Source organism: Somniosus microcephalus, chromosome 19, assembly GCF_052327205.1.
Source record: "Somniosus microcephalus isolate GS21.2 chromosome 19, FLI_Smic_1.0, whole genome shotgun sequence".
Taxonomy (NCBI): domain Eukaryota; kingdom Metazoa; phylum Chordata; class Chondrichthyes; order Squaliformes; family Somniosidae; genus Somniosus; species Somniosus microcephalus.
Genome location: NC_141005.1, coordinates 28,460,459 through 28,485,534, shown reverse-complemented (window position 1 = coordinate 28,485,534; position 25,076 = coordinate 28,460,459). Strand labels below are relative to the sequence as shown.

General features: G+C 46.1%; 1 protein-coding gene and 1 long non-coding RNA gene across 2 annotated transcripts in view; one reads left to right on the top strand and one right to left on the bottom strand.

Annotated features, from left to right (window-relative positions):
* The window catches only part of LOC147104275 (clustered mitochondria protein homolog), an 83,275-nt gene extending 80,818 nt beyond the window's left edge, over nucleotides 1-2,457 (bottom strand). Inside the window, exon 1 of the mRNA XM_085961469.1 lies at nucleotides 2,243-2,457. Coding sequence (XP_085817595.1) covers nucleotides 2,243-2,363 — 121 coding nt within the window. The 5' untranslated portion in view covers nucleotides 2,364-2,457. The remainder of the gene's footprint in view (nucleotides 1-2,242) is intronic.
* LOC147104274 (uncharacterized) lies at nucleotides 1,773-24,853 on the top strand. Its single transcript, XR_015072295.1, has 3 exons — nucleotides 1,773-1,906; nucleotides 23,512-23,602; nucleotides 24,478-24,853. It is a non-coding gene; the product is annotated as an uncharacterized LOC147104274 (long non-coding RNA).
* Nucleotides 24,854-25,076: the final 223 nt, after the last annotated feature.

The window sequence follows — 25,076 nt, the reverse complement described above, 5'->3', positions numbered from 1 at the left end:
GTGCAGGATATCTACCCCGAGAGGTGCCGGGGGAAGGCCCCGAGAATCATTAAAGACGCGAGTCACCCCAGCCACAACCTCTTCGCCCTGCTCCCGTCCGGTAAGAGATACCGAAGCATACGGTCTCGTACCAACAGGTTTCGAAACAGCTTCTACCCCCAGGCCATAAGACTCATGGACGATTAATTTATTATTTATTACTGTTGTTTTATTTATTATTACTGTCTTTCTATTAGTATTTTTATCATTGTTATGCCATATTTATTCAAATGTTGGGAGGACTCGTAAAAATCAACATTTCATTGTGCAGTACACACGTCTGCTGCATATATGACAAATAAAATTTGAATTGAATTGAATATGATTTTCAAGAAGCATTTGACAAGGTGCCCCATAAGAAATTTCTGACAAAGATAATAGCATTTGTATTAAGGGGAATGTGGCCATGTTGATAGAGATGGTTGGAGGGCAGAAAGCCAAAGGTATGGGTAAAAGATGTTGTTGGAAGTGCTCTTAATTATAATACACATACAGGTGATCTGGACTTAGGAGTTTGGAGAACAATATTTTGCTGATGACAACAACTTGATGGATGTGGAAAACTGTGAAAGATTTTGAAAGGCTGCAGGAGGATATAGACAACAACAAACTTGTATTTATATAGCACCTTTAATGTAGTAAAACGTTCCAAGGTGCTTCACAGGAGTGTTATAAAACAAAATTTGACAGCGAGCCACATAAGAAGAAATTAGGGCAGATGGCCAAAAGCTTGGTCAAAAAGAGGTAGGTTTTAAGGAGCGTCTTAAAGGAGGAAAGAGAGGGAGAGGTTTAGGGAGGGAGTTCCAGAACTTAGGGCCTAAGCAGCTGAAGGCACAGCCAGGCTAGCAGGCAGGGCAGACAAGTGGTAGATGCAGTACAGTATACAGAAGTGGAAAGTAATATATTTTGGAAATAATAGGTAAAAATGTAATAAGATTTTTTTTTAAAGGTGTAGAGTAGCAGAGGGCCTTGTGTGCTGATGTACAGGTCATTATGTGGCAGTAAAAGCAGAGAAGACCAACTGACCAACCAAATCCTTAGGTTTGTATCTGGTGTATAGAATGGAATTCATGTTAAACTTATATAAGACATAATTGGGCCAGAGTTGCAGAGCATTGTGCACAGTTTTGAGCACCTCATTATAGCAAAGCTATAAAAGCAACAAAAAAGCATAGATTTGTCATGACATTACCAAGGTTGAAGAGTTGCAGCTATTTGAGAAGTTTGGATATTTTTCACTATAGAGCAGAGAAGATTAAGAGATGGCCTGATAAGGTTCAAGATTGCAATAAAGTAAGTAGTGACAGCTTGTTTCTACTGGTTGATAAGAGTGAAGATAACCAGAAACAGAATGAAAAAGAATGTTAGAAGATGTCTTTACACAGAGGTGGTTAAAATTGTGGAATTCACTGCCAGAAGCCATTGTTGAGACATAGAACACAAATTATTTTTTCAAAGAATTAGATAGTTGCTTGAAAAATAGAATGGGCAGAAGAGTCAGATTATATTATCTAGCTCATGTGGATAAAAGCATTGGCAAAAACTTTCTGTCCTGTAACAGTCTACAATTCTATTCAACCAGAGGATTCACAGCCAACCCCAATGCTGATCTCATACGATGGCCACACACACCCATTCTCCAGCATGAGTCACTAAATACTGATCAGGAGCAGAAACCATGGCTGACTGCCCCTCCCTTCCCCTCGCCAGGTGTACACATTGTTGCACCAATGCTGTTCCCTCGTCAACAACTAACTCTAGAAGACTGGGGTTTGAAGCGGAGACCTTTCTGGTCTTTATACCATTGTAAATGGGAAGTATTTAGTCCAGATCTGCATCCAGCGGTGCTCTCTAAACAGCTGACAAGGTACAATTTAAGTAGCGTTGAATGTGCAATGTTAACATTTCCAACTTAACTGCCCTGCCCCCGAGAGGTATCCAGAGAAACCTATAAGCAAGGTTCCTGCTCACCCTCTCACTATGTCTTGCATTCTTTCCTCTTTCATTCTCTCTCTTCCCCCTCCCTTTCCGCTCTTCTTCCCCCTCTTTTACTACTGTGCACCGCCCTGTTTGAAGTAAATTATTTTCTCGCCGTGTTTCTTTTTAACTTCCTCTCGTGTCCCTCTTGCCCGGGGTGTTCCGGGTCCTGTACTCGAGCCTTTTCGCTGCCTTATGCAGGTACATATCGGATCCACCTCCTCACCTGTTCCACTCCCAGGTGTCTCCTTCTCGGGGCGACTGTTGGCTGCTTCGGTCCCCGCGCGTTTGCTCACCATGCTGCCTTTCTTAATTTCTTCTCTTAGACAAACTATCTCTCTCGCCATGCACGGCTAACTCGCGTCGCCCTTGGATTGGGCTGTTGTTACAGGGAGGAGGCAGGTGACGCCCAGCTCTCCAGTATTGCCATGGAAAGCAGGCGGGGCGTTTCCCAGAATCGGACACGCGTTTACTCCAGCCCCGACAAAAAGTGACAGGAGCTGAAACCTAAGGATAGAGTACCGCCGAGAGGATTGGGAAGGGAACAGCGTCCTGTAAATACACACAAATAGTTCAACGTTTAAACGAAAGCACAGTAATTGAAATAGAGAGAAAAGCCTGCACATGTACTTGTAGCCAATGCAAAGTTGGTGCAAAAATGCTTCCTCTGCACTTATTGCCTGGAAGGTGTTTAGCAAAAATAATCAGTAAAAGTTTAACTTAAAGACGTTTTCAAGGGGGTCGTCCAGACAGATTGCCTCCCTCTCTTCCGCGGCCATGTTCGCGCCCGGGTGGCCCTGGAGATGGAGCACGCGGTGTCCGCTGGCACGCTCGAGGATTTCCGTGACCGGTGGGCGCCGCGGGGACTGGAGTGCATAATTGATTTGGATAACCAAATTCTAATTTGATTTGTTAAAGTTTATTTAAAGTTCTAAAAAAAAAATTTAAAAAAGACTTTTCATGTGAGTACAAACCACAAGAACAGTGGAAGTTTGCAAACTGGCTACTACTTACACCAAGAGCAACAACTGGATACAGTGCCCCATAAATAACACTGCTGTAACCTCATGGCCCGGCATACCCCTCACTCTACCATTACCATCAAGCCGGGAGATCAACCCTGGTTTAACAAAGAGTGCAGGAGAGCATGCCGGGAACAGCACCAGGCATACCGAAAAATGAGGTGTCAACCTGGTGAGGCTACAACACAGGACTACTTGCATGCCAAACAACAGAAGCAACATGCGATAGACAGAGCTAAGCGATCTCACAACCATCGGATCAAATCAAAGCTCTGCAGTCCTGCCACATCCAGTCGTGAGTGGTGGTGGACAATTAAACAGTTAACAGGAGGAGGAGGCTCCAAAAATATCCCCATCCTCAATGATGGTGGAGCCCAGCACGTGAGTGCAAAAGACAAGGCTGAAGCGTTTGCAACTATCTTCAGCCAGAAGTGCCAAGTGGATGATCCATCTCGGCCTCCTCCTGAGGTCCCCAGCATCACAGATGCCAGTCTTCAGCCCATTCAATTCGCTCCACGTGATGTCAAGAAACGGCTGAAGACACTGGATACTGCAAAGGCTATGGGCCCTGACAACATTCCGGCAATAGTACTGAAGACTTGTGCTCCAGAACTAGCTGCGCCCCTAGCCAAGCTGTTCCAGTACAGCTACAACACTGGCATCTACCCGGCAATGCGGAAAATTGCCCAAGTATGTCCTGTCTACAAAAAGCAGGACAAATCCGACCCAGCCAATTACCGTCCCATCAGTCTACTCTCAATCATCAGCAAAGTGATGGAAGGTGTCATTGACAGTGCTATCAAGTGGCACTTACTCAGCAATAACCTGCTAACTGACGCCCAGTTTGGGTTCCGCCAGGGCCACTCAGCTCCTGACCTCATTACAGCCTTGGTCCAAACATGGACAAAAGAGCTGAACTCAAGAGGTGAGGTGAGAGTGACTGCCCTTGACATCAAGGCAGCATTTGATCGAGTGTGGCATCAAGGAGCCCTAGCAAAACTGAAGTCAATGGGAATCAAGGGGAAAACTCTCCATTGGTTGGAATCATACCTAGCACAAAGGAAGTTGGCTGTGGTTTTTGGAGGTCATTCATCTCAATCACATGACATCACTGCAGGAGTTCCTCAGGGCAGTGTCCTAGGCCCAACCATCTTCAGCTGTTTCATCAATGACCTTCCCTCCAGCATAAGGTCAGAAGTGGGGATGTTCGCTGATGATTGCACACTGTTCAGCACCATTCGAGACTCGTCAGATACTGACGCAGTTCGTGTCCATATGCAGCAAGACCTGGACAACATTCAGACTTGGGCTGACAAGTGGCAAGTAACATTCCCACCACACAAGTGCCAGGCAATGACAATCTCCAACAAGCGAGACTCTAACGATCTCCCCTTGACATTCAATGGCATTACCATCGCTGAATCCCCCACTATCAACATCCTGGGGGTTACCATTGATCAGAAACTGAACTGGACCAGCCATATAAATACTGTGGCTACAAGAGCAGGCCAGAGGCTGGGAATTCTGCGGCGAGTGTCTCACCTCCTGACTCCCCAAAGCCTTTCCACCATCTACAAGGCACAAGTCAGGAGTGTGATGGAATACTCTCCACTTGCCTGGATGAGTACAGCTCCAACAACACTCAAGAAGCTCGACACCATTCAGGATAAAGCAGCCCGCTTGATTGGCATTCCATCCACCACCTTCAACATTCACTCCCTCCACCACCGGTGCACTGTGGCTGCAGTGTGTACCATCTACAAGATGCACTGCAGCAACTCGCCAAAGCTCCTTCAACAGCACCTTCGAAACCCGCGACCTCTACCACTTAGAAGGACAAGGGCAGCAGACGCATGGGAACATCACCACCTACAAGTTCCCCTCCAAGCCACACACCATCCTGACTTGGACCTGTATCGCCGTTCCTTCACTGTCGCTGGGCCAAAATCCTGGCACTCCCTTCCTAACAGCATTGTGGGTGTACCTACACCATATGGACTGCAGCGGTTCAAGAAGGCGGCTCACCACCATCTTCTCAAGGGCAATTAGGGATGGGCACTAAATGCAGGCCTAGCCAGCCAGCGACGCCCACATCCCATCAATGAATTTTTTAAAAAGGGAATTGTTAGAGTCTGGCTTTTCTCCCATAAACAGCTTGACAACACTTTCCATCAGTAGATTAAAGTTTGAAAGCTGCAAATTTAGTTCTCTGCAGTCGTTGAATAAGTACAGTGCAGGTCTAATACTTAACCTCAATCGTAGCAAAATGCTTACCAGAGAATCCGCCCACTGCAACATCTGTCTTAACAATGAACCCCAAATACGAGCAAGATGTTTACTGGAGAATGTATAGGGCACCCATTATATTTCCTGTCAATCTGGATGATAGAAAATATCACATCATTGCACCACTTTATACAGGCTGTTTCAATGTATTTAGAAATAAAATGATACGCTAAAGCAGCTTAATTGAGAGAACTGGAATCAGTCCACAAGGGGTTAATATAATATCCCTGGAAAGCTTTTTTATAGTTTCTTGGAATTTCGACAAATTGACTGAACGTTCTCTTTCCTCCTTAAAGAAAGACTTGCATTTCTATAGCGCCTTTCACAACTACAGGACGTCCCAAAGCACTTTACAGCCAATGAAGTACTTTTGAAGTGTAGTCACTGTTGTAGGAAACACGGCAGCCAATTTGTGCACAGAAAGCTCCCACAAACAACAAGGTAATAATGACCAGATAATCTGTTTTAGTAATGTTGATTGAGGGACAAATATTGGTCAGGATACTGGGGAGAACTCCCCTGCTCTTCTTCAAAATAGTGCCCGTGGGATCTTTTACGTCCACCTGAGAGAGCAGACGGGGCCTCGGTTTAACGTCTCATCCGAAAAACGGCACCTCCGACAGTGCAGCACTCCCTCAGTACTGCCCTGGAGTTGTAAAGCCACAGCTTCAAAATGTATCTGTTTGGGATAAGATGTTACATGTAAAATATGTGAGTTTGCATTATCCATGGAGCCTGGTCCATTGTTGCCTGAACTATGGACTAGGAGCCAGAATTGGGATATTTATCCAGTGGACCTTCTTTGATGTAAAGCCATTTTTTTTGAAGCAGTTGAGAAAGCAAATGTTAATTGCAGACAATGGGATAATGGCTTACATTCCCTCACCCCCAGGCTATGTTCACATGATTGCAAACCATAAATTACATAACCATAAACCTGTATCTATTAACGTTTAAAATATGCTACTGCCAGCAAGACCTGTTTTCTTAACTCCAGATCAAAAAGATTTTCCCCTTTCTCGCAGTTTGGCTTCTGTCTTTCATTGTGTAACTAGCAGAGGGAGCAGCCTCCATTTAAAACCTTAGCTTCTTGAAACTATATAAAAACCAAAGACAGAAATTCCTATTTTTGTCACAGGTACAACATTCCTAACCAATGCACAAATCGCCCACTGTCATATAATTATTTAAAGTGAGGTTTTTTTTAGTTCTTAAATGAAAAAAAAAACCCTATTTACTCTAATCCAGGTCCAATTTTTGTTATTTAAACCAGCAGTTTTTGACAAATAGCCCAATGCCTTTAAAGGCAGTTCGAGGCCTTTCAGACACACTGGTCACTGTGAGGTGGAGAAACTCCAATGTTGACTCCCCTCAAGCTAGGTGCCCTGGATCTGCCTACACAATGGGACAGTGTCATTTAAATCTCCACAAACCATCCACAGCAGATAGAAATTATTTAAGAAATCAGAATGTGATTTTTACAAGGACCCAACTTTGTAAAACCTGCTCCATCTACAGTTATCAGCAGGCTCGGGAGCGGCTTTTGCACATGGGGTGCAGCAGCCTAATGGTTACGGTACCGGACTAGCAAATCCCACTATTGCAAGTTGTGAAATTGAATTCAATTAATACGATGCTTTGTGGGCTAACATGCGAAAAAGACTATGAAAGTTGCCAAGCTCGTTGCCAAAATCGAAATGGTTCAATAGGGAAGGAAACTTGCCACCTCTTCCTAGCTGGCTGTGCGCTACCCACCTTAATGAGTGCAAAATGTGTCAATAAGACGATAATTTAATTGACTATGCTCCTTTTTAAGAAACAGGAAGTATGGATGGAAAGATCCAGACAATAATGGGCTTGAGATTGCGGTCTGAGACTTACCTCCGGAGTACGCCTCCGACCCGCAGAACATTTACGAACCTCCCTCCAGGCGCCCAGGCTGCAGAGAGTTGCGGTCTCGAGCCTCCAGGTGGAGGGCAGCGTAAAGGTCCATGGATCCAAGGACACAGGCGGTTTGGAAGTGTCCCTGGGATCACATGGGCCCGATCCTCCAATGAGAAAGGAGAATTCCATTGGAATCATTTACGAAGGGAATCCCCTAATGATAGAAACATAGAAGATAGGAGCAGGAGTAGGACATTCGGCCCCTCAAGCCTGCTCCGCCATTCAATGAGATCATGGCTGATCATCCAAATTCAGTACCCTGCCTTCCCCCCAGATCCCTTTAGCCTTAAGAAATATATCTAACTCCTTCTTGAATATATTTAATGAATTGGCCTCAACTGCCTTCTGTGGTAGAGAATTCCACAGGTTCACCACTCTCTGGGTGAAGAAATTCCTCCTCATCTCTGTCCTAAATGGCTTACCCCTTATCTTTAGACTGTGACCCCTGGTTCTGGACTCCCTCGCCATCGGGAACATCCTTCCTGCATCTAGTCTGTCTAATCCTGTTAGAATTTTATAAGTTTCAATGAGATCCCCTCTCATTCTTCTAAACTCCAGCGAGTATAAGCCCAATCGACCCAATCTCTCCTCGTACGTCATTCCTGCCATCCCAGGTATCAGTCTGGTGAATCTTCGCTGCACTCCCTCCATGGCAAGAACATCCTTCCTCAGATAAGGCGACCAAAACTGCACACAATACTCAAGGTGTGGTCTCACCAAGGGCCTGTACAACTGCAGCAAGACATCCTTGCTCCTGTACTCGAATCCTCTCGCTACGAAGGCCAACATACCATTTGCCTTCTTAACTGCCTGCTGCACCTGCATGCTTACCTTCAGCGACTGATGCACAAGGACAATGGAATCCCCAAATAATTATACAATGTACAGAATTCTAATAATTATAAATGTACTGAATTGCAATTTTATTCATAAGTCCCTTCAGTCCACCAACCTCAATAAAAATTTAACTTTTTGATAAATAATTTTAAACATCTTAATCCGGGAGGCCAATATTTGCATAAACCCATTTAAACTGTACGTGCATAATTTTGGATTTTTAAATGTTTTATTTGAGCCTTATATATACCCTTACGCTGATGAAAGTAGGCCCTCCGCCTGCTTTTACCAGCCGTAAGAGTTGTGTGGGCAATTGCTGGACAGTTGTTGCGCAAATAGCCCAATTCTGCGCCAGCAATACTGAGTGTCCATGCGGTTCGGATGATCTGTCAAGGTGTACAGATCGCAAGTTCCGGATTTCACGCATGAGCAAGCGCATGTGGAAATCCAGAACTTCCAGGGCCTTTCAAATGGATTATGACAGGCTACTCTGAGAGTAGCCGCCATGGAGACGGCAATTTCAGCCCCAATATTCCCAAATCCAGGGTTTGATTTGGATTTCTGTCATGTGCCCAAACCTTTTGTTATAATTCAACTGCTTGATAAATCTTTTAAGTTACCATGACTGCTCCTCCTTCAGTCAGTATCCATTCACTACTTCAAGGTGTGATGGTTTTGAGGGCCCAGACACTCAACAGGAATTGTATGTGTCACTTCAGCGGAACAAAAGAGAGTAAACAGCAAGTCGTATTATCAGAAACCCTTTAAGAACTGAAATGGTTACTATTACAAATTTGGGCTATGCATAGAAACCTCGGGGGTGATTTTCTCAATGGAGAGCTTTTGGAGGCGGGACTCCCACTTGTCGGGTTTCAGTCCCGCCTCCATCGACTTCTGGCCAACCCACGCTATTTTCCCTTGATTGACCTTGTTAAGCCCGTCCAGCAGGCTTAGTAGGCCAATTAAGGGAAAGCCAGTTGCAGAGAACGTCAACGTATGACGTTTCATCTGTCAAAAATGTTTGACAGCTCTGTGAAGCTGTGAAACACTGACATTCTCTGTAGTTTGATGAGGTCTTGAATTCAAGACCGCATCAAACCTCTTTCTTTTGCAGAAATGAGATGGTTGTTGCATTGGAGAATGCAACGGCCATCTGTCATCTCTGCCACGGAGGTGCGAGACTCTCCGCATACACACCGACTGGAGCCTGCAGGAAGAAACAAAGGTAAGTACACTTTTTCTAACACTTTGCACTTACCTCAGATACTCACCTCTCCACACTTGCACCCATCACTCACCTCCACAGCACACATTTGGACCCCGCAGACCCCCTACTCGCCTCGGTGACCTGGCGGGGTTTGGAGTCTTCGGGAAGCCCGCACTTGTGAGGGCAAAAAAGGGATAATCCTATTTTCTGCTTGTTAACTGCCTGTTAACAGGCAGTTAAGTGGGTGTAATCCCGTCCCACCTCCAAGGAGACAGGACCCGGCATGGGATGGCTACCCGCCTCCTGGCAAGATGGCATGGAGGTGGGTTGGGCACCCGCCCCAAAATTCTGCCATTTTCCCGGCAGTCCCGCCTCCAAACCTGCCCCTAGGGCATGAAAAGACAACTGCAAGAGGAGGAAAACAACAAGCAGCTAATTTTTCAAAGACTGATGCTGAAATTCTGTTACCAGAAATAGGACAAAGAATGGATGCCATAAGTGGGAAGAAAACACTGAATACAGCAGCAGGGATGATGTGGGAGGAGGTGGCTGTGGTGGTGAGTGGCATCCCCATCACCCCAAGGATCTCCTTACAATTATAGAAGAAGTTTGATGTTCTCACCAGGTCAGCAAAGGTAAGTGAGCTGACTGTTAAATGACAGGACAGTTTGGTGAAACACAAAAGCCCCGATTTTCTCCCAGCCATCGGGCGGGTTTTCAGGCGGGCGGGGGCCAAAAATCACAGAAATAGGGGGTCGCGACCCCCCCCCCCCCCCGATTCCCCGCCCCGTCCGACTTTTGGACCACCATTTCTCTCCGACCCGAATCAGTCCCGCCCGCTGCTGGCGGGACTGGCCGTCGGGACCCTAATCAGCAATTATTGGCATGTTTAATGCCATTTTAAGGGGCCCTTGCTATTTTCAAGGGTTCCCCACGCTAAACACGCCTGCGGGGAACCCCGCTGATGAAACCTGGCGTGAAGCATCCCGGCTTGCTTGCTCTCAGCTGCAGGTCATTCGGGAAAGCTGAGATTTAATCGGAGAGCATTTGTATGTTGAAGGACCTTGTTGTTGCAGGCTTGGGGCTACTTCTTCAAGGCTTAGGCACAGTTGTGGAAGGTTGGAGCCTCACACACTTCTCCAATGTGATCTCCTGGGAAGCCCCTCTCGCCACGCTCACTCAGCTGAGCTGGCAGAGTCCTGCGCCCTCCGACGAGGACTCTCCACTGCTGTCCCTGTCTCCAGAATCTGCTGAGCCTCACTTGTGAGCTGTGAAACACCAGGTGACAACACTACTCTATGTCCCGAAGGTCCCCCCGAGGTGTGAGTGTCTGCGCTGGTGCTGGGTGCGCTTACTTCTGCTGACGCTGCGCCCTCAAAGGTTGGAGCTTCCTCTGAGGAGTCTGGCTGCACAGCCTCTTCCTCCTCCACAGTGGGGATGGGGGCTTTGGATGGTCCTGTGGGGGAGTAGAGGAAGGAGTTAGAGATGTGATGCCAAGGTTACATGCACATTCGAGTTGACATCTGCTGACACCTGCATCCATGCAGCCTTGGTCTCAGTGGGAGGCCTCTTCCTGCCTGACCTAGGGAAGAGGACCTCCCTGTGGGCCCTAACCCCATCCAATAATGCCTGCAGTGAAGCTTTGTCGAATTTGGAGGCAGCTCGGGGTCTGGCACTGGCCACAGCTGCTGTAGGCTCCTCTGCCATCCTGTATGGTTCGTTTGGAAGCCAACAGAGGAAGCAATGCTTGCTGTGGACCTTGAAAGCACCACGAATAATGACATTATACTGTGGGGCTTCCTGACTGGAAATGGACAATTAGCAAGGCTGCCCACACGCTGGAAATTAATTGGCCCCTTGAGGGAAAATTGCGTGCAGCTGGCTGACACATTTTTTTGTGTGTCAGATCCCCACATTCGGGGGAATCCGACCATTTCCCACACAATCCACAAAATCGGGCCCAAAGTATTTGCATGTGTCAGATATCTTGCTCATCAACAAAAATTGTAGAATTGAACAATGAACTTTCATCCAATGCTGAGTGGATCAGAATCGGAATCTGTGGATAGAGTTAACAAATCTCCCAGCATTTGGGCATGTTCAGATGTGAATGGCACGCATGACCAGTTACATACAGACAATTACTGAACTGAATTCGGAACTGAAAACAACCTGAACTGGACCATTTCCAACCTATTGAGGTACCTAATCTTGAAACAGTTTCGGATTGACTTGGTCTATACCTTTTTAAAAACTGCGAACACGCAAGAGTAAAGGGACCTAGCATGGATGGATGTTGCCTTCCAATCATTACATTCCAGCTATTTGTGTGGTTGGTGGATCAGTTGCTGCTGCTTATAGCCACAGGACAAAAAATGTTTTTTTTTTTTAAAAAGTCTTAATTTTTGTAAGTAATTTATTAAATATCTGTCTTATCTCTGGCAGTGTAGAGAAAAGGTATGCTTGTTTTCCCTGACATGGGAGGAATGCATCAGTGTTCCCTGACAGTGCAGGGATTTATTTTGATTCTAATTAGGTTTAATCCTTGACTGGCTCTGAAGCACCCTTGATGACTCTGTCTAAAGGCACCACCTAGTGTGGTACTGAGCCAAAAAAAGAAGGTTCATCCCCAATCTGTGCTGTCCAGGGCCAACACTGAGCATAAGAAGAACGTAAGCAACGTCGGGGATGAGAAAGGCCATTCGACCCATCAAAGTTCATCTCTCCAATGCATAAACACTCCCCTCACTACAAACTTGCAGATTACTGCACTCTAAGTGAAGAAGTTTTTCCTGATAGCTAAATTTAGTTTTGATGAATATCCATCTACGTTCTCTTTAAAGTAATAATCTGGGTTTACCTTACCAATACCATTCCATATTTGTATGTTTTGATGAGGTCCTCTTTTAATCACCTTCATTCTAGATTGTAAAGTGCAGCTTTTCTAATCTTTTGTCACACCTCATTCCCTTTACACTTGCTGTCAGTATTATTGCTCTTCTATGTACCTTTTCTAATGCATGTATTTGTCTTTGTTTCATAGTGACCAAAACTGAACATCGTACTCTAAGTGTGGTGCATTATTCAGCTTTAGCACAACTTCTATAGACTTATATGCCTGATAATACAATCTGATGTGGCATTTTGGTGTAAAAGAGCTGAAATCTCTCTCTTTACTCTCCTGAGTTCCCTGGAGCAGTGACAATGTAAGGAACAGGCTCCTCTTAGGCACACACCAGTTCTGCTTTAGATCCTTGTCCCCAGGTAGCGTGCAAGTTTGCTTGAGGATGACTTTCCCTCCGACTCCCCTTGCATTTACTTCTGGGTATGACACTGTTCTCCCCGGTGTCCTGGCCAATGTTTATCCCTCTGCCAACATCATAAAAACAGATTATCTGGTCATTATCACATTGCTGTTTGTGGGAGCTTGCTGTGCGCAAATTGGCTGCTGCGTTTCCTACATCACAACAGTGACTACACTACAAAAGTACTTCATTGGCTGTAAAGCGCTTTGGGACGTCCGGTGGTTGTGAAAGGCGCCTATATAAATGCAAGTCCTTTTTTTTACCAGATGTGAAATTCTGATTCAAAAATTCAAATGATGGAATTACTGAATCTGGTTTAATCAGGATTCCCCCTGAGGTTCTCAAGTCTAATAACCTCCAGCAGAGATAAAATGAAACATTCCTGATTCAGTGAGGACTGTGTTTGATGTGTGTGTGCATGTATTGGCCAGAGGCTATCGCAGTTGAGACTTTCTGACCACAGGTTTCTATTGGTTGAGGTGTTGTGTGAGAAGATGGGGCAGCTGGTTCTGTATCTGTGTACTAGGTGATTCCAAACTCACCTTTAAGCACAAAAGAGATGTCTAATACTAGCTCTGCACATTTAAACCAACTGGTCATGCAGCCAAGCCCAGTGTAGCAGGAGTAAGTGACACCGAGCTGAAAGGTACGTGCATGAGGTGGATTTGCTGTTGGCAGATGCAGGTGCCTAGGTAAAGGTATATATTTATGCAGCAGCTATGATTCACAAAATGGCAGTCCATTCAAAAAAATGAAAATAGATGACAGACTGTTTTATTGCTGCATAGAAGCTGTTCAAGGACCTCTGTGAAGGATAAAATGGAACATGGTCTCACGGTGAAGCGCATATCACACCGAGTCATAAATAAATATAATCGCCATCTTTGATGACCTTGTCCCCATTAAAACCATTACTCTCTCTCACCCTGGTCGTTCACCCGGTATGGCCCTCATCTCTGCTCCCTCAAGTCCAAGGGATGCAGACTTGAACTTTTATGGAGGACAACTGGTTTAGCTATTCATTGGCAGAGCTGGCTGGACCACATAAAGCACTATCGGGTCCTGCTCCCCTCTGCCAAAATTGCTCACTGTTCCAGGATCATTCTGGAATGCAGAGATAACCCCCGGCTTCTCCTCCACTGCAAACCGTCTTCTTAAACCCCTCTCCCCTGCCTCCTCCACTCTCGCCTCCAACAACAAGTGCGAGGAGCTCATGGACTTCTTTGTCACTAAGATTAGATCATCCATTCAGCTTCCTCTGCCACTTCCCTCCCTTCCCCTAACCCACCGGCCCAAACTTCCTCTGAGTATCCCCCATCTCGCATCTTTCTCTAGTTTCTCTCCTATTCCCCTCATGCCCTCTCTGAGTTTATCTTGTCCATGAGAGCCACCTCCTGCTCCCTCAACCCTATTCCCACCAAATTGCTGACCAACCTACTTCCTTTCCTGGTTCCCATGATAGCCGATACTGTTGACGGTTCTCCCTCTCCTTCAAATCTGCCATCATCGCCCCCTCCTTTAAAAAAAAAAAAAAAAAAAAACACCCTTGACCCCGCAGACTACCGCTCCATCTCCAACCTTCCTTTCCTCTCCAAAGTCCTTTAATATGTTGTCGTCTCCCAAATGCATGCTCATCTTTCCCGAAACTCCAAGTCTGAATCCCTCCAATCAGGTTTCTGCCCCGCCACAGTGCTGAAATGACCCTTATCAAAGTCACAAATGACATCCTATGTGACTGTGACCGTAGTAAACTATCCCTCCTCATCCTTCTTGACCTGTCTGCAGCCTTTGCAATAGTTGACCACACCATCCTCCTCCAACGGCTCTCCTCCTTCACCCAGCTGAGTGGGACTGCCCTCGCCATAGTCATAGCCGGAGAGAGAATCATCTGCAATGGCTTCTCTTCCTGCTCTGGCACCATTACCTCTGGTGTACCCCAAGGATCTATCCTTGGCCCCTTCCTATTTCTCATCTACATGCTGCCCCTCGGCGACATCATCGGAAAACACAATGTCAGGTTCCACATATATGCTGATGACACCCAGCTCTACCTCACCACTATTTCTCTCGACCCCTCCACTGTCTCTGATTTGTCACACTGCTTATTCGACATCTAGTACTGGATGAGCAGAAATTTCCTCCAACTAAATATTGGGAAGACCAAAACCATTGTCTTTGGTTCGCGCCACAAACACTGTTCCCTAGCCACTGACTCCACCCCTCTCCCTGACCATGGTCTGAGACTGAACTAGACCATTGGTGTCTTATTTGACCCTGACATGAACTTCCAACCACATATTCGCTCCATCACCAAGACTGCCCACTTCCACCTCTGTAACACTGCCTGTCTCAGTCCCTGCCTCAGCTCATCTGCTGCTGAAACCCTCATCCATGCCTTTGTTACCTCTAGACTTGACTATTCCAGTGCTGTCTTGGCCAGCCTCCCATCTTCCACCCTCCATAAACTTGAAGTCAGCCACAATTCTAATGGCCGTATCCTAACTCACATCAAGTCCTGTTCACCCATCACCACTGTGCTCACTGACTTACATGAGCTCCCGGTCCAGCAACGCCTCAATTTTAAAATTCTCATTCGTGTTTTCAAATGCCTCCATGGTCTCGCACCTCCCTATCTCTGTAACCTCCTCCAGCCCTACAACCCTCCGGGATATCTGGCTTCCTCCAATTTTGGCCTCTTGTGCATCCCTGATTTTAATCGCTCCACCATTTGCGGCCATGCCTTCAGCTGCCAAGGCCCTAAACTCTGGAATTCCCTCCCTAAATCTCTTCACCCCTCTACCACACTCTTCTCCTTTTAAAACACTCCTTAAAACCGACCTCTTTGACCAAGCTTTTGGTCACCTGTCCTAATATCTCCTTATGTGGCTCGGTGTCAAATTATTTTGGGTAACGCTCCCGTGAAGCATCTTGGGACGTTTTACTACGTTAAAGGCTTGATATAAATGCAAGTTGTTGTTGTTGTAATCTGTGGTGTCAGAAAGAGATTGTAAATAGTTGTTTGCTGGTGAATGGAAAGCATTGAGTCTTTATTATGGCTGTGGGATGCAGCAACACAATCATCCTTGGGCCAACAGATGCATCAACAAGAAAGAACCATGGGGTGAACAAGACCGACGGCTGTTGGTTGGGAGCTGCATAACAGCACTAAAGCTTGACTTTGTCAGTGTTTCTCCCCTTCATCCAAGGAAAAGACCAGCTAGTGTACACATCCACTAGCGCATCCAAACAGAAGAACTGGGATCAGGGATCTAATGCATCTGAGATGTAGCCGAGAATCCAGCACCATTGACTATACTACATCTGAAATGCCTTGGTTGGCACCTGTACACACTAATAGCTTTCAGGCTTACTCTTTGAGTTCTGGGGAATGCAATGGTTCAGATTTGTGGCCACAAACCCATCATATGTCAAGAAGTTCATGCTGCAATGGGCTGCACTACCATTGTGTCATTACTTGCTCCCTGAGGTAGTAACTGCGAGTTACGGCACCACTGCTGCCATCCTTTGACAGAATCGGCACTGACTGCTGCTCCGAGTCACAGCTGCCACACCTAATTCAATCAGGAAAAGGCTGCAAGAAACACTGAAGCCAAAGTTTCGCACATCACCCACCTCCCAGTGGAATCTCGCGCAGACAATGCTGACTCCCCCAAACTCCATCCCTTCTGTGCAGCAGTTCAGGTGACGAATTAACCATTACTCGCTGAACCAAAAAGAATTAAAGAGGTTAGGAAAGCAAATATTTACACAGAGGGTGGTTAGAATGTGGCAATCTCTGCCACAGACCATTGTTGAAGCAGAGACCATAAATTATTTAAAAGGGGAATTAGTTGCTTAAAAAAAGGAAAATTAAAGGAATGGAATTAGACCAGGTAGCTCATACGGATAAAAATACCAGTGGAGGTGATGGGCTGAATGACCTGTTTATGTGCTGTAACATTAGATGATTCCATTATATAGCGAGCATTGTAGAAAATCCAATATTTGCCCACTGGTATCCAGTACAACTTCTTCAAGTCCTTCCCTACTACTGGCCTTAATTTCATGAGACCTCACGCTGGTTACAGTTTTCTTTGGTTTAAATGGGGTAGAAATAGGACCTCGTCGTGCCTGTTATGGAGGCTTAAAATGGGCGCAAGAAGGGCCAATTCCGGAGAGCACATCCTGCACCCGATCAGCGCTAGGGGTACAGGCACCGCCATATTCGCATAGGCAGCTGCCTAGGCATCCATCTAAAACAGGCTCTAGGCCGCTTACATTTGTAAATGAGGGGCTGACGCCTGTTTCAGGACCCCTGCATTAAATTGGTCGGCGATAAGCGAAGTGGGCCTGCTCAGGATTCCTCAGCAGTTGTTGCATTCTAAAAAACGTTCCTGTGGAGCCGAGAGCAGCACTCCTGCAGGAGTTATACTGTCGGCTCCACAGCACTCCTGCAGGAATTATACTCCCGGCTCCACAGCACTCCTGCAAGAGTTATACTGTTGGCTCCACAGCACTCCTGCAAGAGTTATACTGTCGGCTCCACAGCACTCCTGCAGGAGTTATACTCCCAGCTCCACAGCACTCCTGCAGGAGTTATACTCCCGGCTCCACAGCACTCCTGCAGGAGTTATACTCCCGGCTCCACAGCACTCCTGCAGGAGTTATACTCCCAGCTCCACAGCACTCCTGCAGGAGTTATACTCCCAGCTCCACAGCACTCCTGCAGGAGTTATACTCCCAGCTCCACAGCACTCCTGCAGGAGTTATACTCCCAGCTCCACAGCACTCCTGCAGGAGTTATACTCCCAGCTCCACAGCACTCCTGCAGGAGTTATACTCCCAGCTCCACAGCACTCCTGCAAGAGTTATACTCCCAGCTCCACAGCACTCCTGCAAGAGTTATACTCCCAGCTCCACAGCACTCCTGCAGGAGTTATACTCCCAGCTCCACAGCACTCCTGCAGGAGTTATACTCCCGGCTCCACAGCACTCCTGCAGGAGTTATACTCCCAGCTCCACAGCACTCCTGCAGGAGTTATACTCCCAGCTCCACAGCACTCCTGCAGGAGTTATACTCCTGGCTCCACAGCACTCTTGCAGGAGTTATACTCCCGGCTCCACAGCACTCCTGCAGGAGTTATACTCCCGGCTCCACAGCACTCCTGCAGGAGTTATACTCCCAGCTCCACAGCACTCCTGCAGGAGTTATACTCCTGGCTCCACAGCACTCTTGCAGGAGTTATACTCCCGGCTCCACAGCACTCCTGCAGGAGTTATACTCCCGGCTCCACAGCACTCCTGCAGGAGTTATACTCCCGGCTCCACAGCACTCCTGCAGGGGATATACTCCCAGCTCCACAGCACTCCTGCAGGAGTTATACTCCCGGCTCCACAGCACTCCTGCAGGAGTTATACTCCCGGCTCCACAGCACTCCTGCAGGAGTTATACTCCCGGCTCCACAGCACTCCTGCAGGAGTTATACTCCCGGCTCCACAGCACTCCTGCAGGAGTTATACTCCCGGCTCCACAGCACTCCTGCAGGAGTTATACTCCCGGCTCCACAGCACTCCTGCAAGAGTTATACTCCCGGCTCCACAGCACTCCTGCAGGAGTTATACTCCCGGCTCCACAGCACTCCTGCAGGAGTTATACTCCCGGCTCCACAGCACTCCTGCAGGAGTTATACTCCCAGCTCCACAGCACTCCTGCAGGAGTTATACTCCCGGCTCCACAGCACTCCTGCAAGAGTTATACTCCCGGCTCCACAGCACTCCTGCAGGAGTTATACTCCCGGCTCCACAGCACTCCTGCAGGAGTTATACTCCCGGCTCCACAGCACTCCTGCAGGAGTTATACTCCCGGCTCCACAGCACTCCTGCAGGAGTTATACTCCCGGCTCCACAGCACTCCTGCAGGAGTTATACTCCTGGCTCCACAGCACTCCTGAGGATCACTACCAGCCCACGATTGGTCCCCTCCGACTGTGCTGCCCTCCCCCTTCCAGGACCTAACTTAGAGTTGCTGTCGGTGAGGCAGGTGGCCTGAAATTCAAAGCTTTACAATGGGCAAGCTGCCTCTGGAGGCATGACGAGCACCGGCCAGCAGCTTGCCCAAATTACTACAGTGAGGCCCAACTTCAGGCAAGTCTAGGGCTTTCAGGTTGGGTGTGCACCGTCTGCATCCAAACTTGAGCCATAACCAACTTTACCCCACTGTGTTGTTATACATTAAACACTCTTCAGTGAAGGGTGGTAAATGTTTGTAATGTTTCTCACTTCAGGTGAGTTTGCAACCCCTAGCAACAATTCTATATTATGATAGCAAAATACTGCAGATGCTGGAAATCCGAAATAACAACAGAAAATGCTGGAAAAACTCAGCGGGTCAGGCAACATCCATGGAGAGAAATTTGAGTTGACGTTTCGGGTCGAAACCCTTTTTCAAAACTGGAATGAAAATAAAATAGATCGAAGGCAGGGCTGCGATCGAACAAAAGAAGTAAAAGAGACATTAAAAGGTATTCAAAACCAGACGAGATGGTAATAGGCCAGTGGAGACAAAAGACGGCTGAGATTAGGTGTGAAGTGTACTGGCAGGATGAGAGACAGCGGCCAGGTGGGAGAGAGGGAAAAAAAGGAAAGGGGGGGGAAAGGAGGACCCAAAACAATTCTATATTGCTGTCTTCATTGTCACATTCTCCATATGCTTCTCAAAGAGGTTAGTTGTAGAACCTCCCTGAAGATCTAATGTTTATCTCTTAGCCTGGTCACAGCCATGCCGAGTTTCTGGATGTGTCATCAATTAACAAATCCTGGACATTGATGCTGCTTTCAGTTTGATGTCATTCTTCAGTCGGGGTCTCAAGAAACCTTTGCGACATTTCTCTATCTTTTTCAGCAGGGCCTTGGGTTATCTCCCCCACTTGGTGGATGAAGACTATGCCAAGGGATTGGTCCATAAATACCTTCCTACAGTCTAAATATCCGAGAGAATGCTTATTTAGGGCGGAAGGGCAGAAAAGATGATTATTTTAAGCAATCTGTCTCCTTTGCAAAACCATATCAGGAATTGCTGGGCACTAACTAAGCTGTGGGCTTGGTTTGTGGGTCAGCAGCAGTCTTAGAATTTTATGAGAGACATGAGGATGTCAGTGTAAGGGGAGTGCATTCAACCTAGAATAGTTCTGGAATTCCTGTGCATACAAAGTGCTAAAGATTAATAATACAGAAAAGTTGAATGGGAAATCGTATTACATGTGTACAATACAGCTAAGAATGATAAAAGTAACTTGCTAAAATACAAGTTACTTGCTAATATTGTTACGGTAAAACACCGACTGTGGCTGTATATGTTTACCATCATCAGGAAGGCTATGTTTGACCTCGGAAAAATCTGACCCTGTCTATGGCTGTGGAAGGATTATTCCCTCTTGTTCCCGTCAAGAATCTAGTTGGAAGAGTTCATTGTCTCTTGCAATATCTCGTTTCAATGCGATGCTGAAGAGGCTCACCTTGCTGATACAAACTGAGTCTTCCGTTTGGCACATGTGGCTTCAGCTGCTGATCCCTGGCCAATAAATCAAACCATGTTCTGCTGTAATGCTGCAGCTTTTGGACTCTTCCGGAAAATCTAGTCCTGTTTTTGAATCAGTGACTGTGCCCTCTTCCTCCACCCGTAATTTCCAATCCCTCCTTTGCCAATTGTCTTCAACTTATTTCCTGACGAGTACAGGGGATCCAACCCAATCCATTGTCGTTATAGCTCCACACTTTCAGTATGTTTGTCTATGACACTTCTGTGAACAAGTTATATGAATTAAACTATTAATGACATTTATTTAGTCATTCAGCTGCTTTTGGAAAGTGGACGGAGCAATTCTTCACAGGAGCAGGAGTTCAACACTTTAGTCTCTCATTGGAAAAAGCATATGAAAGAAAGACTTGCATTTGTATAGCGCCTCTCACGACCGCCGGACGTCCCAAAGCGCCTTACAGCCAATGAAGTAGTTCATTGCAAATGCATTTATACATGACACACTCCCTGTAGGTATCAACTGTCACGATGGGCCGAAGGGCCTCTTTCTGCGCTGTATAACTCTATGACACTTGATTTAAACAGAGCGATTGAAACAGGTAGCATTGATCCGTTTGAGGAGAGCTTTTATGCAGAGATGAGGGAGAAGGGAATAAAGGAATATGGGGCAGGATGGGAGGAGGCTCATGTGGAGTATAAATGCCGGCACAGACCAGTTGGGCCGAATGGCCTGTTTCTGTGTTGTAGATTTAAATCGAATTAATTTCTCTTGCCTGATCATGGACTATTTAAAGTGTTTTTTTTCCATTGCTGAATGAAATAAACAGCGATTTGGAATTGACAACTGTTGTCTGAAATGAGGGGCAGCAGACACTCAGCTTAGGGAGTGACACAACTGGGTAAGGCAGCTTGGAGGGGAATGTGACTGTTTCAGGCAAGATCATTGAACTCAGCAGCAAATCGGCCCTGAAAAAGTATATACTAAACAACCTCTGTCAAAATAATCAAGATAAATTAACAGTTAACTGCTTTTAATGGGCTGTAACATGTTTACTGAATTAAAACAAATATCCCCAAGATAGCAGGATTTTGTTTTTGACCCACGGTACCACGTTGTAAATTGCAGCTCTACCAGATGCTGTTCCCATGGTGACTGTCTTCCTTGAAGCCTTTGTTAAGCAGACAGTAGTCTTGGGATCAGCAGATCTCTTGGCTTCGTTGGCTGAGTGACACAGGTTGCAGTCACACTTGCCAGAAACCTTCTCAGTGCCTTTCTCTCATTTGGATCTGAACATTGCAGTTCTCTTTTAATTGCTCCAATGTCCACGGACTTCAAGAATGAGGCGAGGCCATCACAGACATTCCCATAATACTCCTGATAAGTGGTCGGCTTCTTCCGGTTCTCCTGATTTCTGATGTGAGCATACGTCACAGCTGGAACAATGCCTTTTGGTGGAATATCCCGGATGGCATTGCTCCCATTCCGGGAAGTGTCAACCATTAAGTCCTTGTTTAGGCATGGTAAACGGTACTGATCTCGGAATTCTGTGATCAATGGATGAGGGATTTGCTTTTTCTGCTCAACTGCTCTGGGAAGAAGGTTTGTTTTCACGAGTCCTTTATTCCCCACTGAAAATGTGTCCTGATATTCAGTGCAGAAATCCCCACCAAGTATCTCACGTAACTCTTTTTCAGTAGGGCGTCTGTTCCAATACAGTTCAGGAGTGGGGACCCTTTCGGCCTCTTTTCGATTCATATGGTGCACCATGAATATTTCATCAGGGTGGGGATTATTCCTCTTATGTTCATACCAAGCTCCCATGCGGAAAGATTCTGGCTTCAAATAGGTTTGAGAAGTATAATCGTACATGTATATCGACTCAAATGGATTAAAAGGTGTTTTAACTACTGGACAATCTGGTCTCATCTTTGACCGAGGCTTTATATGCCTTCCTTCATTATTCCTCTTGACGTGTTGCATTGTCTTTTTTAGAAGTGACCCAGGGCTTCCCTTTCTAACATACTGCATCAATTCCTGATGGCATCTTTCAGTTCATAGTTGACTTTATCTCCCAGGTCACCTCCTCTGCATCTGGAGAAATTTCCCAATGATTGTTGCCTTTTTAGGCAGCATCTTAAATATCTGTGGGTTTTATAATTAACTAAATGATTGTGACATCACAACAATGGTGTTACATCATGACAGTAATGTGCTAGAGGCTGATAGCTACTGATGAGTTAAAATAGGCGCTTAAATTCTGAAAAGCATTAAGACAGTAAGAGGCTCAAGTTCCTATCTTTAGTAATAGTAGTAAAATAGTTGACATGAGTAAAAGGTGGTATTTTGCCCCTATGAGAGACTGATGATCTCAAACCAGACACGTCATTGATAGCTACAGGGAACTATATTGTAAATTATCTAATGGTATTAACATTAATACGCTTTTTTACTACATTTCCAATAACATTAGCAAGAGGATCAGCCATGATCATATTGAATGGCGGAGCAGGCTCGAAGGGCCAAATGGCCGACTCCTGTTTTCCTGTTTTTATTTCTGGCTCAGATTATTTGAAACCAGACAAAAACATAAAACAAATTCCTTCTGTTATTTTATTATCCTCATGTCTTGTCAATAATTGTGCTAAAATCATCAGGTAACTGACATAGAGAATGCATGTCGTCTAGAAATACTGTGATCTTAGATATTTTATATTGGGGATCTCTCGTAAATCAATTGATACGCTGTTTTGTAAAGACAGAAAACATCGGGCATCCTGTACCTCTTAAACGGGAGGTGCACTGTGTGCTGCCAAGTTGCATTCAATTCAACTGGCAGCTAGAGAAGGAGCCCTCCGGTTTTCAGATGCTGCATTTGAGGTGTTGGTGGCAAAGTTGGGCAGGAGGAGGGATGTCCTCTTCCCATCAGGTGGTGGGAAGGTCTCGAGACAAGCTGCTTGGCAGTAGTGGGCAGAGGTGGCAGAGCGGCTCAGCACCAGGAGCATCGCCCCATGGACTTGGCTGTTACGCTGCAACTGGTTTAATGACCTAACCAGGGTTGCTGAGGTAAGACTCCGAACTCAGACCTTGCATTACTCTCTGCTTAACCCTGCACTATCTGTAGCCCCAGCACTCGCAATCCTTCCCTCCCCTCACTGCCGGGATTCTCCTCCAGTTACTGCAGCACATTTCACTCCACCACCTTCTGCTCCTCATGCCACACTCTGCACCTGCTATGCTGCTCACTACTCCTTCCCTCACCTCCTCATACTTCTGCTATCCTTTCACACACCAGCACCATGCACATCCTCAAAGCATCTCACTAGATTACCACGAACATTTTCCATTCTTTGTTACAGGGAAGCTCGCAAGAAATAACAGGGAGTAGGCGAGGATAGGAGGAGGGAGAGTCTCTATTAACATCCTCTCGAGGAGGTGGTCATGGAGATGGTAAGGATGTACGTTTAATGTATTTCTGGAGGACTGATCACATGACATCTGCCTGCCATTAGCAAAAGTTATTACATTATCATCCCACAGATTTTAATGCAATCTGCACAACTAGATGATGTGTACAATTTGTAAAACTTGCATTGTAATTTAATCTTTGTTTCTGCTATCAAAATTCAGGCGTTGATTACACATGAGAGTAAATACTTCTGGTCCAGAACCAGAGATAATAAAAATGTCTTTCAAAATCTGAGAAACAGTGTTGTCAGTTAATCAGGTTGTGCAATGCTAATGCTATCCTTAATGTATTTCCTGTTAATCAGAACAGGATTAACATTCTTGGCCATTACTCTAATAGTTAAGTGGCCATCAAATCACTTGAGAAGTGTAAAATGAGTGTTATTCCGTATGAGTCCTGATTGGCCAGATTTCCACTGGTAAGGCTGAAGGAATCCTATAGTCTAGACCAAATCTACCCAGCAGAAACTGAAGTAACATGAGAAACATAAGAAACAAGAAATAGGAGCAGGAGGAGGCCATTTGGCTCCTCGAGCCTGCTCTGCCAGTCAACAAGATCATGATTGATCTTCTACCTCAACTCCACCTTCCCGCACTATCCCCACATCCCTTAATTCCCTTAGTTCCCAAAAATGTATCGACCTCTGTCTTGAATATACTCAATGACTGAGCATCCACAGCTCTCTGGGGTAGAGATTCACAACCCTTTGAGTGAAGAAATTTCTCATCTCAGTTCTAAATGGCCGACCCATTATTCTGAGACTGTGGCCCCCTGTTATAGATTCCCCAGCCAGGGGAAACATTTTTTCAGCATTAATCCTGTCAAGCCCCTTAAGAATTTTATATGTTTCAATTAGATCACCTATTCAATTAGACAGCCCTGTTCCTGGGACTAGGGACAGGGTCACTGGCAAGGCTTGGAAGCTAAGCAGAGCCAGGCCTGGTTAGTACCTGGAGGGGTGACCATCAGGGAAGACCAGGTGCAGAAGGTCACGGAAGGAGCCCTGAGGAGGGGCGGTTGGTGAGAAGGTCACGGAAGGAGCCACGGGAGGAGCGGCTGGTGAGCAGGCCCGGGCGGTGGGCTGAAGATTGTCGGACAGGAAGAATGGTGGAAATGGAATGGCGGCGCGCACCGACGCAGTGGCTTTGCTTCTCCCAGTCATGGGAGCTTGCAAGATCACATTTCGTTGTTCATGTACTTGTGCAATGACAATAAAGTTGAATTATTATTATTATTATTATTATTATCAATCTTCTAAACTCTAGGAAATAAGGCTTAGTCTACTCAATCTCTCCTCATAGAGCAATCCCCTCATCCCAGGAACCAGTCTAGTGAACCTTCGTTGCACTCCCTGTAAGGCAAGTATGTCTTTCCTTCGGTAAGGAGACCAGAACTGTACACAATACTCCAGGTGTGGCCTCACCAATGCCCTGTATAATTGTAGTAAGACTTCTT